General features: G+C 40.1%; 4 protein-coding genes across 6 annotated transcripts; 2 read left to right on the forward strand and 2 right to left on the reverse strand.

Annotated features, from left to right (window-relative positions):
• The first annotated feature begins 866 nt into the window (after positions 1-866).
• On the forward strand, positions 867-2596 carry LOC141831541 (large ribosomal subunit protein uL16-like). Its single transcript, XM_074718922.1, has 4 exons — positions 867-920; positions 1536-2037; positions 2182-2263; positions 2358-2596. Exons 1-4 carry the CDS (start codon positions 911-913, stop codon positions 2436-2438), a joined length of 675 nt encoding a protein of 224 aa, XP_074575023.1. The 5' UTR covers positions 867-910; the 3' UTR covers positions 2439-2596.
• A 57-nt stretch (positions 2597-2653) lies between these two features.
• Positions 2654-4734, reverse strand: LOC141831539 (uncharacterized). The gene is made up of 6 exons (XM_074718920.1): positions 4185-4734; positions 3785-3961; positions 3534-3695; positions 3280-3462; positions 2969-3154; positions 2654-2798 (listed from the first exon to the last, which is right to left on the reverse strand). Exons 1-6 carry the CDS (start codon positions 4692-4694, stop codon positions 2748-2750), a joined length of 1269 nt encoding a protein of 422 aa, XP_074575021.1. The 5' UTR covers positions 4695-4734; the 3' UTR covers positions 2654-2747.
• Positions 4735-6864: 2130 nt separating this feature from the next.
• On the forward strand, positions 6865-7960 carry LOC141831540 (NAC domain-containing protein 100-like). Its single transcript, XM_074718921.1, has 3 exons — positions 6865-7029; positions 7113-7384; positions 7453-7960. Exons 1-3 carry the CDS (start codon positions 6882-6884, stop codon positions 7798-7800), a joined length of 768 nt encoding a protein of 255 aa, XP_074575022.1. The 5' UTR covers positions 6865-6881; the 3' UTR covers positions 7801-7960.
• A 1227-nt stretch (positions 7961-9187) lies between these two features.
• LOC141831377 (transcription factor Pur-alpha 1-like) lies at positions 9188-13099 on the reverse strand. 3 transcript variants are annotated; one of them, XM_074718733.1, is made up of 6 exons: positions 12576-13098; positions 12113-12454; positions 11979-12026; positions 10125-10268; positions 9783-10028; positions 9188-9709 (listed from the first exon to the last, which is right to left on the reverse strand). In XM_074718733.1, the coding sequence occupies exons 2-6, from the start codon at positions 12368-12370 to the stop codon at positions 9557-9559; spliced, it is 849 nt and encodes a 282-aa protein (XP_074574834.1). In that variant the 5' UTR covers positions 12371-12454; positions 12576-13098; the 3' UTR covers positions 9188-9556. The 3 variants fall into 3 exon arrangements, with proteins under 3 accessions (XP_074574834.1, XP_074574835.1, XP_074574833.1); XM_074718734.1 differs by having other exon boundaries at positions 9783-10025; positions 12113-13099; XM_074718732.1 differs by having other exon boundaries at positions 12113-13098.
• Between the last annotated feature and the right edge of the window lie 206 nt (positions 13100-13305).

Genomic DNA, 13305 nt, shown 5'->3' on the forward strand with positions numbered 1-13305 from the left:
AAGAGGCCGAGCTGGTTGGACATGTCCTAGCAACGAAATGAAACTGAGCTCTTCTAACACCAGCTCAGTGTCTTGTGCTCCGCCGGAGATGATGATCTCGCCGTTGCGGTACGGGAAGCAGCTGCAACGACGGCGACAGCTGAGGGCGGAGCTGCAAGAGTCGGTTTGGAAGCCAGGAGAGGATCACAGAGATGAAGAAGTAGAAGTGGAGGAAGAGGAGGAGGAGCTGATGGAGATGGAAGAGGCGGCGATCACGCCGGGACGCGACGACGGAAGGGAGCCGGATGATTACGATCGGAGGGCGCGCATCTTTCAACGGAGCGCGAGGCTGGTTCAGGCACGCAAAGGTCCGCCGCCACGGGACCAAATGTATAATAACAAGTAGATCTTCAAACTTTTTCTTTTATATGTGTAAAAGATGAAATTCGTATCCTACACAATGGATTCTCCGATCATGTATAAAAAAGTAAATCAAGAAACTACACTAAATAACGACGAGATCTTCAAACTTCAAAGAGTGATGTATAATAACAAGTTAGAGAAGTTTTACAATCTTCTTTAAGTCTGTTAAATTTGGAGTAATTTAGCGAATCATTGGATGCGTTTTCCAAATTTTAAACATAAATTCTCAAAACTCAAAATTTGAAATATATATATATTTATTTATTAAAACGAATGATTAGGACATGGAAGTCTTTGGTTGGCGGGCCGGCCATTAAGTGAATTCCTTGATTTGTGGCTGCCCACGGCCAACGGACCACGGCCCACGGCCCAAATTAATCCGATTGGTTTGCTTGCCGCTCCTTAGGGTTTCCCCTCTTTCTCTCCCTTATATATATAAACACAATGAGCCGTAAACTCCCCTTGCTGGTTTTCGGCGTCGATCTCTCGCTTTGTCTTCGCTGCAGCGATGGGCAGACGTAAGTCTCTCGGTTTTCTTCTCATTTCCAGATGCCTTGTGTATGCTCCTGCTTGTCATGGTCATACGATCGATGCGTAATTTTCTTCGATTGGTTTAGATTATGGTCATTCGATCGATGCCTTAGTCTTCTTCACTTGGTTTAGATTCGTAAGTTCATTTATGATCTCCTTTAGTGGCGGGTTCGATTTGATTTCCCCATTTTTGTGTGAGATTTTTTATGGCATCAAGTGGATCCAAGTTCAATTTTGTTACTGCTCAGGTGTGTCCATTGGGCTCTTCTTCTATTTCGTTAGTTTTCTGTTATATTTATTAGAATAAGTTGAACGATTACATGTTGTATTGATCAAATGTTTGTGCCTTTGTTGTCAGCAACCCTAATTGCAAGTCTATTCACGATTTTGAAGGATAAATGCCCTTAAAATACCTGACTTTCTAAATCGTTGTTGCATATTTGAAGGCAAAATCGAATGTTGTCGTGAAGATCTTGTAGATCTCCATTTTCATTCCCGTTAGGCGTCTCTGAATATCCCCAAGTTTACTATATAATCTACTGTTATTATCTTTTTAATCGTTTGAATTTGCATGACAATTAGAATGGTTTTTCTTCACCCAGGACCTGCACGTTGCTATCGTCAGATCAAGAACAAGCCGTATCCTAAATCACGCTATTGCCGTGGCGTTCCTGATCCCAAGATTAGGATCTATGACGTCGGAATGAAGAAGAAAGGGGTCGATGAGTTTCCCTTCTGTGTTCATCTGGTGAGTTGGGAAAAGGAAAATGTTTCAAGTGAAGCTCTGGAGGCTGCCCGCATCGCATGTAACAAGTACATGACGAAGTTTGCGGGGAAGGATGCTTTCCACCTACGAGTGAGAGTCCACCCATTCCATGTCCTGCGAATCAACAAGATGCTTTCTTGTGCTGGAGCTGATAGACTCCAGACTGGTATGAGGGGTGCCTTCGGTAAGCCACAAGGGACGTGTGCTAGGGTAAGCATTGGTCAGGTGCTTCTCTCGGTTCGTTGCAAGGACAACAATAGCCAAAATGCCCAAGAAGCACTGCGCCGTGCCAAGTTCAAGTTCCCCGGCAGGCAGAAGATAATTGTCAGTGGGAAATGGTGAGTGATAGAGTTCTAAAAATTAAACACATCAATTTCTTTAAGTTGAATATAACATCCATGTTTTAGTTATGATGACTGAAATCCTAGTTCTTTACACCTGAGCTAGTCAACTCTAAGTCGACATTGCTTACAAATTGTCAGGGGTTTCACTAAGTTTAGCCGCAATGACTATGTGAAGTGGAAGAGCGAGAACAGAATTGCACCAGATGGAGTCAATGCCAAGGTATCTTCTATTACAGAAAAATGTCATGCAAGAACAACTTGCAAGATGGTTGTCATGAAAATTTAAAAAATATATATTTTTTTCGATTGTGCAGTTACTTGGTTGCCATGGGCCACTTTCCAAACGTCAACCTGGAAGAGCATTCTTACAGTCCACTGTTGCTGAAGCTTCTTAAGAATGTTCCTATGGGGGTAACTCAATGTTTCTCTCTCTATTATTCTCATTTGTCAGCTTAGTTTTGTCAGCAGCATTCGATCAATTGTTGCATTGTGTTACCTTTTGGTATGTAATGACTCTTTATTTCGTGCAATTTAATTTTCAGTACTTGATTAAGTTGTTTAAGAATAAAATAAATGAAAAAGAAATGAAAAAATTTTTTGAAACAACTAATTCTATAGGCTCAAAGCTTATTTAGCAAATATCCTCCTAATGTACATTTAGATTTAATACATTGATGGCTGATGGCCGACATCATTTGACATTGTCAGTTGTAGTCGAACAACTTATTGAATGTGTAGTAGGGAGAATCACCTTCCTGCAAGTCCCCAAAACTAGTGTCAGAACCAGAGTCCTGATAAAAGCACCTACAACTAAACGAGTATACAATCCACTGATTAACATGCTAAGATATGAGAAATATGCCTAAGCAGTTGCATTACTCAGAGCTGGCATCTGTAAAACGAAGGTACGATGATGTATACTCACAGGCTCTTCTATTTGAGAAACCTGTTCATTTGGTGCTTCATAATAACTTGCATATTGTGACCAGGATGACTTGTAGGGTTCAACCTGAATAGGTTCAGCTTGCTGGTAATACTCTTGTTGGGTGTAGTAGTAAGTATCTTCTGAATTGGTAGACTTTTCAGCTTGACCACCAACGGATGAATAATGCTGAATGCAGAGGGCAATAGCATAACCATGATTATTAATCAAGTAAATTCGATGGAGATAAGAAATTCAAACTATCTTGTGAAAAGAATAGGCCCATGGAATCCAGGTTCAAGATTAGTACTTACCCAATTCAGTTTTGGAGTTTCTTCCTCGTAGCCATCGTAGTGATCTTGATTATAAGACCATGAGGGCTCATAAGGGCGGAGCTCAACATTATCAGGCTGTTCCCAGGAGTACCTCTGGTAGGAAGAGCCCGAACTGTGAAAGAAATCGCTGTCTTCCCTTTGAGTATCGTTGTGCGAGGAACTCTGGAAAATAGTTGAAAGTCAGTTGTTAAAGGTAATGTCAGATGAGTTTGGAAGATTAAACCTCTACTCACCCACTCAAACTCCTGATGAGCCTCAGAGTAACTCGACTGCTGATACCAATCTGTTTGAACTTGCTCAACTTGAAGATGCAGTGGCTGCTCATAGTGGTAACTACTGTAAGCAATGGAAGGGCTTCCAAAGAATGCATCAACATAATCACTGTCGTTGAGTTCCTGCATGAGGAGGAACAAAATCACTACCATTCGCAAAGCAACAAGCACCACAAGAAGCTAATAATTCAGAGTCAAGGTGCACTGCTAACCGAGTTATAATGTGATTGCATTTGATAACCCTCATGATAGTTCAATTTCTGATGCCACACGGACTCATTGGGATCGATCTCCACACGAAGGGCCTTCTCGGAGTAGTGTCTATCATAAGCAAGAACAGGATTTCCATAGCCAAGCTTCTCTGCTGTACCACCGTAGCATGATGACCACTACACAAACAAGAAAAATTGGGATTACAACCATCCATCCAAATAACGAAGATATCTCGGTAATACATTCGATTCCACTTTCAAATTAGGGATTCAATATCTGTTCTACAGCCCCAAATGCATGTTGGCAATCGAGAAGTTCCAGATCTACCAAAAAGTAAGGATTTCATGCAATTTCACGGACAGGCTAGATTGTGATCGGGAAGGAAGGTTTCCAACTCACATGATGGTGATCCTCAGGGCGGGTATCGTGGTACTCCACCCTCTCAACAGGCGCCTGCTGGACCTCAACCAGAACGGATTCCGCGCCATGGAGCTTCTTGTTGGCGTAGATGGGGATCCCATAGCCGTCGACCCCGATCCTCCTCTCCCCGTACCCTTCCGCGTGGCCGAAGAGGTAATCCAGCGCGCGCCTCCACCCGTTCCAGCCTTCGCCGCCCTCGGGGACGGCGTGGGCCTGGCGGTTGTCCCAGTCAGTGAAGAGCCAGCTCCGGAAGAGGTCGGGCGAGGGGAAGGGCTCCGCGTAGTGGGGACCGGGAGATCCTTCAAGGTGCGAGGGGCGAGGAGGAGAGGGCGGGGAGACTTGGGAGGTGGAGATCGGGTAGCAGATGGCGGAGGAAGGCGGGAGGGCGGCGCCGTAGGTGAGGGCGATGTCGTAGCCGCCGCGGTACGGGTGGGGGTTGTACTCGGGGAAGTCGAAGTCGTAGTCGTCGTCGTCGGCGGCGGACGCCATGGATGCGGAATCGGAGAGAATGATTGAGGAAGGTAGCAGCAGGAGTAATAGCAGCGGCAGTAACAAACATTGTGGCTCGTTTGATGGGGATGGTGGAGTAGAAGACACATAATTATCGGACGGTTGATGAGGCGGCGTCTGGTTGCGTGCAGTGTAAGTATCTTTCGCGGCCAAGGCCGAAGGAGTCGGGCCCTTGATGGGCACGGCGCAGCGGATGCAGCAGCGACGCCATCACATGGGTGGGGACCGGGGAGCGATTGGGCTGGTCCAGTCCTAAAAACACTTTTCACACAGGCCCAATATAGGCAGAGGCCCAATATAAGGCCTTGGGTCACATGATAAGTTGATCCATTTACACGCTCCCAAATTAAATGGAAAAAAGAAGGTTGGACGTTATAACAAGTATACGAAAATGATATTCTGCACGCCTGTTTCCTGCGCGCCCGTGCGCGATATCGAATCCACCGTTCATCACCGATCACGCGCCGCATCTGACCGTCTAAAATTGGGAATGTACAGTGCTCCACCCTCGATCCCTCGTCGTTGCTGCAGCTCTCGTCGCGTCGTTCGACCACCGTCGATCGTCGGATTGGGCCCGATCGACGTGCTACTCGTCGGCGCGTCGGCCGACATCGGATTTCGGTCGGATTGTGGTCGGAATCTGGTGCAATTTGGTCGGAATCACGCCTGGCAGTGGCCGCGTCGGATTTCGGCTAAATCGCAGCCAGAAATCGGCCGCGATTTGGTAGCCAATGGTCGCGCGCTGGATTTGGCGATTTTCGACCGAATTTGTCGGATTTCGATCACAATTTGGTCGGAATCCGACGCCGGATGACGCACCGGCGAGTGGCGCGTCGATCGCCCGGTCCCGGTCCGGCGGGCGGCCGGTGGCCGGATGGCGTGGCGAGGGCGGGCAAAAGCGATAGGGGTTGGCGGTGTCGCACACAGGATTGCACAGATTGTGTCACGCAGAATATCAGAACTCAACAAGTATAAACGATATACTTTGTGCCAATTAAAATAATAATAATAAATAAATAATTAAATATAGGGGTGTTTAAGCAACCTCGTGCCTGCCTGCCTACTTTCGTTTACCTTGACTTCACAATCCAAAGAAACACGACGCGATTGAGTCACACTTTCCATGTGATAATTAAATATACCCTGTTAACCGACACATGCAGACCATGAAGAACAGATTGCACCGCATCGATTTATTTTAAATAGATCACGTTTTAGAACGCCTCTCAAGTCCCATCCCAATTTAAGCATGTTGTAAACGTGCATGGGAAGCCGGCTCGATATTTATATATACTTTCTTTGACATTTCATATACGTGAAAAAGTTAGATGTTCCCAAAAGTTGAAAGCTCGTCGTTTTATTAACGCAGCAAAGTGGTTCACCACCGGCCTTGTACTTTCTCGCCTAACAATTAATTAACTAATTAATGAATTAAATTCATTGGGTATGGCAGCTTTTTCCGGGTAGCTTTCACACGCACGCATGCACGCACGCTTCACTGGCAGAGCCTGACACGGCTGTCTGTCTCGTTGTGATCCAGTAGTCGTAGAATTAGTCAACCACCACTTGAGGATCTTAATTAAATGTATTTTCACTGTATAAGATAAATAAGTTAAAAAGAAAACACTAAAAATTTTGAAATACGACGAACACGACAAATACAAAAAAGAAATGTAAACTTAACTATCAAAAAATGTTGGTCTGACTTCTTGCATGGATAATAACATTTTCAGGATTTTTCAAAGACTACTGGTGTCGTTTTGTTTTGTCGTCTCTTTGAAGTGTTACATATATAAATGTTTGGATAGTTAGATCATGCATGTGCTTAATTAGCATTTGACAATGGAAATCTAAACCCCCACAGTCAAACATATAGCTCAGCTACGAGTATGAACACTTGAATCAACTAGCACACTTTATTTCCTCCTCCAAGATGAATTAAATGGGAGAAATAAATAATACAATAAAGCCAAAATTAAGTTCGTCAGTATGAAAACAATGGCGAGGGGGCAGGCTTGTCCTTGAAGACTGAAGTGACTTCAAGGATACGGACCTTTTCCTTGGACAAACACTCTTCTTCTTCTTCTTCTTCTTCAAAAACTTAATGCTTCCCTGCCCTCCATTTTCTTCTTTAATTTCTGAAATCCACCTTAAGCAGAAGAGTGCATGGAGTTGCCTCCGGGCTTCAGGTTCCACCCCACGGACGAAGAGATCATCACCCACTACCTCACGCCAAAGGCCATCGACACTTCGTTCTCCGCGAGGGCCGTGGGAGAGGTGGACCTCTACAAGTGCGAGCCATGGGAGCTTCCAAGTAAGAGAATTATGCAGTAGTATAGATCGATCGCCTTTGCAATTAGTCTTGAACAGCTACGTACGTACTCTTTTTAATTTCAGGCAAGGCGAAGATGGAAGAGAAGAAATGGTACTTCTTCTGCCAGAGGGACAGGAAGTACCCTACGGGGGTGAGGACCAACAGGGCCACCGAGGCCGGCTACTGGAAGGCGACCGGCAAGGACAAGGAGATCTACAAGGGGAGAGGAGTGCTCGTGGGCATGAAGAAGACGCTAGTCTTCTACCAAGGCAGAGCCCCCAGAGGCCAGAAGACTAACTGGGTGATGCATGAGTTCAGGCTCGACACTTCTGTTCAAAGATCATCTGCACCAAAGGCAATACTACTCCTTTTTTTTTTCCCTTCTTTAAAGAAGAAAATAATCTGATTTTTTTTTTATTGCAGGACGAATGGGTTGTTTGCAGGGTCTTCCATAAGAACACAGGAGCAAAGAGAAGCCCTGTGGAAGGCATGGGCATGGAAGAACAGCCATATCTGATGAGCTCGAGCGCACCTCAAGCTCAAGCTCACGGCCTGGACTGCTTGCAGTTGCACCACCATCATGATGCAATTAGGAGGCACTGCAGGATGGAGCAGGTCTTCGTGGGGTGCCCCAGCTCGCAAGACACTGGCATGAACATCGACGGCGGCGCGGTCACCGCGTCGGCGATGAGGTTCGAGGACTACTGGGATCCATCGTCTTCTTCGTCTTCTGGAGGTGGGGCCATGGGGTGGGGTAACACGTGGATGTAGAGGTGACTTGGTTCCAAGGGCTCATGCTATAAGTTAATCAGACATATGATATGCATGGTTTTTTTTAAAAAAAATAATTTAAATGTCAGACTTGACTAGATTAATATATAAGATCTTACTTTGTACAGATGTATAATGATTAATTCTGTACTAATTTCTATACATGAAATTGTTGCTTGCAAATCCCATTGAATTCTACCTAATTTTAATAGTAATTAATATTCTCTTGAATTTCAACATTGTTAAAATAGTCTCGTATATTACCTTAATTTATTACTTATTATTTTTAATATATATATATATATATATATATATATTTCTGATTAACACATTTAATCAATTCGATTGGTCAAATTGATGACTTGATAATATAGATTTGATGTCCATTCTAATTTTTAAGAGCCTTCCACATCTAACGAAGCAAATAGATATCTATTTTGTAAAAATCATTAAATGGGCACTTATCATATATTTTATTCCAAGAATATTTTTACTTTTAGTATGGTTGTAGCACCAGTTCTATAACTTATGATAAAATTTAAAATTTCATTCCAATTAAAATTACTATGAATAGAACGTTATTACATCAAAATTACTTAAAACTCCATTACAATTATTTTAACTTGGTTAAAACCACTTTAAAATTTGTATAAAAGTTATTTGTTAATCATTTTAATATTGTAACCGTTAATACAATACTATTATAATATTATAACAATATATAAATAGTCGTTACAACTATTATAATAATTAATATAATAATTTTGATTAATTATTTTAAAATAATTTTGATCACTTTAAATTAAAATAATTTTGATGGAGTTTAAATAATTTTCATAAGGTTATTAAAAAATATTTTGATATAATAATATTCTACATATAATAATTTTAATTAAAATAAAATATTATATTTTATTATGTTATAATAATTAATTGTAGCGGTTACATAGTAAAAAAAAATTCGAGATACAATATATGATAAAATGTTCATTTGATTATCTTAAAAAATAAAAATAAAAATACATTTGATGATTCATGAAATGTGGAGTGCAATTTTTGCTCAATTTTTAAATATGGATTCTACATAAACTATAGCTCGAATAAAGCACGTGTGATGGCTTTGGTGAGATTAATGGACAAATAAGTACAATTAATAATGTAGTTTAAACATTTTTTTAATGTTGTCTATGATCATTAGGTATTGTCCCCGGGCTACAGTAAATTTATGAGGTTCATTTGCATTTTTGATAAAAAAATTTCTATAGAACCAAACTGATTATGTTCAAGATTAATCGGATCATATAAATTAAAAACGAGATACATCAATTACCAAAAAAAATATTACTCAATGATCCATGCTGCCAAAACAATGCACATTCAGAAGAACTAACAGAAAAATAATAATAAAAGTTAAGATTAGTGATCTCAAAACATAAAACATATTTTAGACTTGCTATTCTACAGAGAAGGCTCATGATCTAGAACAGAGGTGGTGCAAGAGTTTTGCAGGAATAGCACCAATTATGGTTGAGATTATTGGCTAAAGACAAGCAAACAGCAATTTTGCCGCGGCCGGATATGCTATGATCTTGACCTACATTATTCTTCAGCTCGAGAAAGCTTTCGAACACTTCTACCCTTCGTTTGGATCATTGAATGAGATTATTGTTCCTCACAAAACAATGATAAAACCTATCAAATACAAGAACCGCGAGAGCTAAGTTCGCCGGAGATCCATACTCCAAATTGAGCATGATCATCTCTGTGCAGGCTCCAGCGTCCGGACATTTGCACCGGTTATCCCTTCAAGTCTGTCTTTTGTTATCTCAACGAAATGGCCAACCATTTCGTGGAACTGCTTCAGACCAGACAGAGGGAGGATGATCGATGAGCGATCAGCCCCAGAAACCTGCAATGAGGAAGAAGTTAGGTTTCTGTATGTGGAGAAAAATTTAACTAGTGTAACTTTGTTCAACACACACCTCAGATATCCTCAAGAAATGACCTCTACTGTTGCTGCCCAAATCAAAGAAGAACCTCTTCTGATCGACCCTGATTACTTTCGACATTCCCGTACCTCCAATATCATCATGTGCATGCATATCTACCAGACGTTCAACATTTGATTCGGAACCAGATGCTGCGCGAGCACTGTTGCCTGATATAAATCCAGCACCAACATCATCTGAAAGGCCTGAGAGTCTCTCAGCAGGTTCCATATGTTGCTGCTGTCGTGTTGCAATGAAAAAGTATGTGAAAAAGTTACTAGCATGCTCAAGGATATTATGGCCGAAGCTACGAATAGTAGTAGATCAAACTTTTACCTGGTTTGCTACCATGAAAAGTTGTGAGATCTCTTCATGTATCTCTTGTAACACATTCCTAAATGCGGCCCATCCTTCTTCGCCTGAACTTCCAGCAGGAACAATGATTGTACTCCGGTTCCTATTGACAGATGACTCGGATATCTACATAGAAAATAATTCCGTCATTTAAATCAAACATTGAAAATATAAACTTACACTAAAATTGCAGATGATAATTAAGGTTTGTGATGTTTCCTAGTTGACCATGAGTAAATCATGTGTTTATTTCCTAAAAGTAAAAGGGCTAATAAGAGCTACTTATGACATATAACTAGAAATGATATTGAGGATGAGTGTTATCTTTTAGGCATAACAAACAGATGTAATTTCAATGAAATGCTACTGTACTTTAAACCTTACTTAGCATTTAATACTTCAGATATCAATATAGTTATCAGAAAATAGTCTTTCACTCCAGTAAGCTTATAAGGAAGTTTAAAAGCCAAAAGACTCAATAATGTGTATGTACCAGTCTTCAATAAATTAAACTACACAAAAACACCCAAATGGCAGAATTAACTTCATGGAGAAAGTAAATAGAATTTAATATCCTTGTTCAACAATAGATTTTTTTTTTCTTTTACAATACAAGTGATGACATTTTGACAAGAAACATTGATGTTCAACTAGTGAAGGAACTCTGTTAGATATTACTCTGGATAGAGACAAAGGAAACAGTGTTAGTTATCTTTCTTAACTATAATCACATTAATCATGCAAACCGTGTCATGTCCATTCCAGTTAATTAGGGTACAACTGAACACTGTTGAGCAGTCACAAGTTAATCAAGAGTTATTACCTTAATTATCCAAAAACAAGTAATTGTTTTGTCATTAAGGCATCCTCTAAATCTAATTAACGCAATCTAATCTCACAAGTAAAATTTTCAGTGACTCCTTTTTAAAACCATTTTTGATTTCTTTTACTGAATCACACTTCAAGTTCCACTGATTCAACAAAACTACACCCCCAATACTTATGTTTCTCAGATTCATTTAAATTGCTGCTCCATATCATCTATCAGAATAATCTCAACAACAGAATTAACATAATTTTAAAGGGCAAAAAACTTAGGTCATTATCTTGAACAGTCTAATAAAGTCGATAACCACACAATTGTAAATAAAGGCTAAAGGCTGGTTCAAGTCATCCAGAGGTCATTTGCATGGATCACAATAACAATGTCCAATTGTTTACATCTATCGACCGCACAAGTATAGATATAAAGATTTTCTTAGTTTTTCACGGTTCACCGCATTGTTATAACAAGAAAATCCGTTGGAAACTTTTAATGTGTAAATTGTTAATTTCTCACTGATTGCCATTGAACAAGTAGTATCATTAGTTTGTAAAATACTACCAAAATTGATACAAGAAAATTTACTATTTGCTTCCATCCCTGTCTTAATTTTATAAAACACAGAAGCTAACACAATCAATTTCATAGCAACAAAATATCTCCCAGCCACATCTTCTTCTTTCAAAGAATTGATTCTTATTAATTTTTTATTATCCAATTCCTGTTTAAAAAATCCCAACCTAACTCTCCATTCAAATTGTTCCTCTGTGTTAACTTGAATGACTATTGGACCTAATACTCGGCCATCTATTGGCTCAAACTTGTCACTTATGAAAATATCTAACCAAATTCAGCACCAAATTTAGAGTAAACAAAACTTAATTACTCATCGCTGATCATAAAAAGAAACAAATTGGCCAACAAAGGTAATCAAATTACTCACTCGGTCTTCTTTGATAAACTTGATACATAGATGTTGAAATAAAATCAGAAATTTTGTGGCAAAAACGTACCTTCAAAAAGCGGCCTCTTTTATTTTCGCCAATGTCGAAAAAAAACGCCTTTCCCAGGAACAAGGAGATAGCCATCGGTTAGAGGATCCAAAAACCCTACCTTTGAAACCAACAGTAAAGGGGAAAGACAAAACCTTGGAATCGAGCTTGAGCTCCTTGCTGAAGGCGTCCTGCTCGTCAGTGCCGATGTAGTATCCAAATAACTCGAGGAACCAAACGATGCCGTCGACAGGGACGATGATGGTCGACCTCGTGGCGGATGTCTTCTCAGAAATCTTCAGGTACCTTCCCCTTGGGTTCTCCTTCAGATCGAAGTAAAAGAGCTTGTGCTCGAACTGCAGCGTCTTGGACACCAACTCCACGTCGCCCCCGCCGCCAGCTCCGCCCTCCATCGCCTGGCCGCCGCCCAATGCCCACCCAATTCCAGTCCCTCTCAGATTCGATCAAATTAACACCATTACACGAGGCGTTGACATCTGGGACGGAGGAAAAAACCAAAATTTGGAACGAATTGATGAAAAAAAGAAAGGAAAGAGACGGAGGGAGGAATCGGAGATCAGATGACAGGTTCCGAATTCGGAGCGAGAAGGATTTGACCTAATCGTATTCGAAGGCAACACACACGGAGACTTCACTTCCCTACCCATCGAACCCACTTTTTTAATTGGTTCGCCTAATTGTGTTTGAATCAAGCAGAAAATGGATTATTTTATTCAAAAAATGGAAAGAAAATCTCTTATTTTTATAAAAATTACCATATTTAATCTGTGAATGGAACGAAATTGAATTGAAATAAGCTATAACCTATTCTATTTCTTTTGTTGGATTATAATAATTTAATCATATTGACATAATGACATAAACAACAATCCCGTGCACAAATTTCTACCATATTAAATCTATTATATGCATCTTCTTTTTATATTTTATAAGAGATTATTTTCCCATAACTAGTTAAATATTTTACTTTGTATATATATTTTTTATAGTTTGTTTGTTTGATCTAATTGGTTGGCTAATGAGGTCTTGTTCCTTCATTTTATTTATAAAAAAATGTAGCTTTGAAACGAAAAACTTAAATAGTTTCACTTAGATTTTCAAAACAAAAATACATGAAAAATTAAAATGCAATATTAACATAATACATAGCATGATTGAGTTGATTACAGAACAAACTTATTGAAATGGATAAATGTCAAATATCAATAAAGCTAAGCTAATACTCTCCTTCTAGTGGCCAATTACTTCCTCACCGTGAGACCACATTATAAAATCACTAAAGTGACGAATTCCATTTTTTATTGAAATAATCTTAAATTTAAGTTAC

The sequence above is a fragment of the Curcuma longa genome, chromosome 7, assembly GCF_044706935.1.
Source record: "Curcuma longa cultivar G26 ecotype Majalengka, Jawa Barat chromosome 7, ITB_CL_G26_1.1, whole genome shotgun sequence".
NCBI classification, from domain to species: Eukaryota; Viridiplantae; Streptophyta; class Magnoliopsida; order Zingiberales; family Zingiberaceae; genus Curcuma; species Curcuma longa.

What these genes read in the sequence shown, in the direction of transcription:
- LOC141831540 (XM_074718921.1), top strand. Translation starts at nt 6,882, where the DNA reads ATGGAGTTGCCTCCGGGCTTCAGGTTCCACCCCACGGACGAAGAGATC. An exon ending in CGAGCCATGGGAGCTTCCAA is followed by an intron (nt 7,030 to 7,112) that starts GTAAGAGAATTA and finishes TTTTAATTTCAG; the next exon opens with GCAAGGCGAAGATGGAAGAG. An exon ending in AAAGATCATCTGCACCAAAG is followed by an intron (nt 7,385 to 7,452) that starts GCAATACTACTC and finishes TTTTTATTGCAG; the next exon opens with GACGAATGGGTTGTTTGCAG.
- LOC141831539 (XM_074718920.1), bottom strand. Translation starts at nt 4,694, where the DNA reads ATGGCGTCCGCCGCCGACGACGACGACTACGACTTCGACTTCCCCGAG. An exon ending in TGCAATCACATTATAACTCG is followed by an intron (nt 3,696 to 3,784) that starts GTTAGCAGTGCA and finishes CTCCTCATGCAG; the next exon opens with GAACTCAACGACAGTGATTA. An exon ending in TTTCTCAAATAGAAGAGCCT is followed by an intron (nt 2,799 to 2,968) that starts GTGAGTATACAT and finishes GGGGACTTGCAG; the next exon opens with GAAGGTGATTCTCCCTACTA.
- LOC141831541 (XM_074718922.1), top strand. An exon ending in ATAATTGTCAGTGGGAAATG is followed by an intron (nt 2,038 to 2,181) that starts GTGAGTGATAGA and finishes ACAAATTGTCAG; the next exon opens with GGGTTTCACTAAGTTTAGCC. An exon ending in CAGATGGAGTCAATGCCAAG is followed by an intron (nt 2,264 to 2,357) that starts GTATCTTCTATT and finishes TCGATTGTGCAG; the next exon opens with TTACTTGGTTGCCATGGGCC.
- LOC141831377 (XM_074718733.1), bottom strand. Translation starts at nt 12,370, where the DNA reads ATGGAGGGCGGAGCTGGCGGCGGGGGCGACGTGGAGTTGGTGTCCAAG. An exon ending in AGCTCAAGCTCGATTCCAAG is followed by an intron (nt 12,027 to 12,112) that starts GTTTTGTCTTTC and finishes TTCCTGGGAAAG; the next exon opens with GCGTTTTTTTTCGACATTGG. An exon ending in AAAGAGGCCGCTTTTTGAAG is followed by an intron (nt 10,269 to 11,978) that starts GTACGTTTTTGC and finishes TTTTCTATGTAG; the next exon opens with ATATCCGAGTCATCTGTCAA.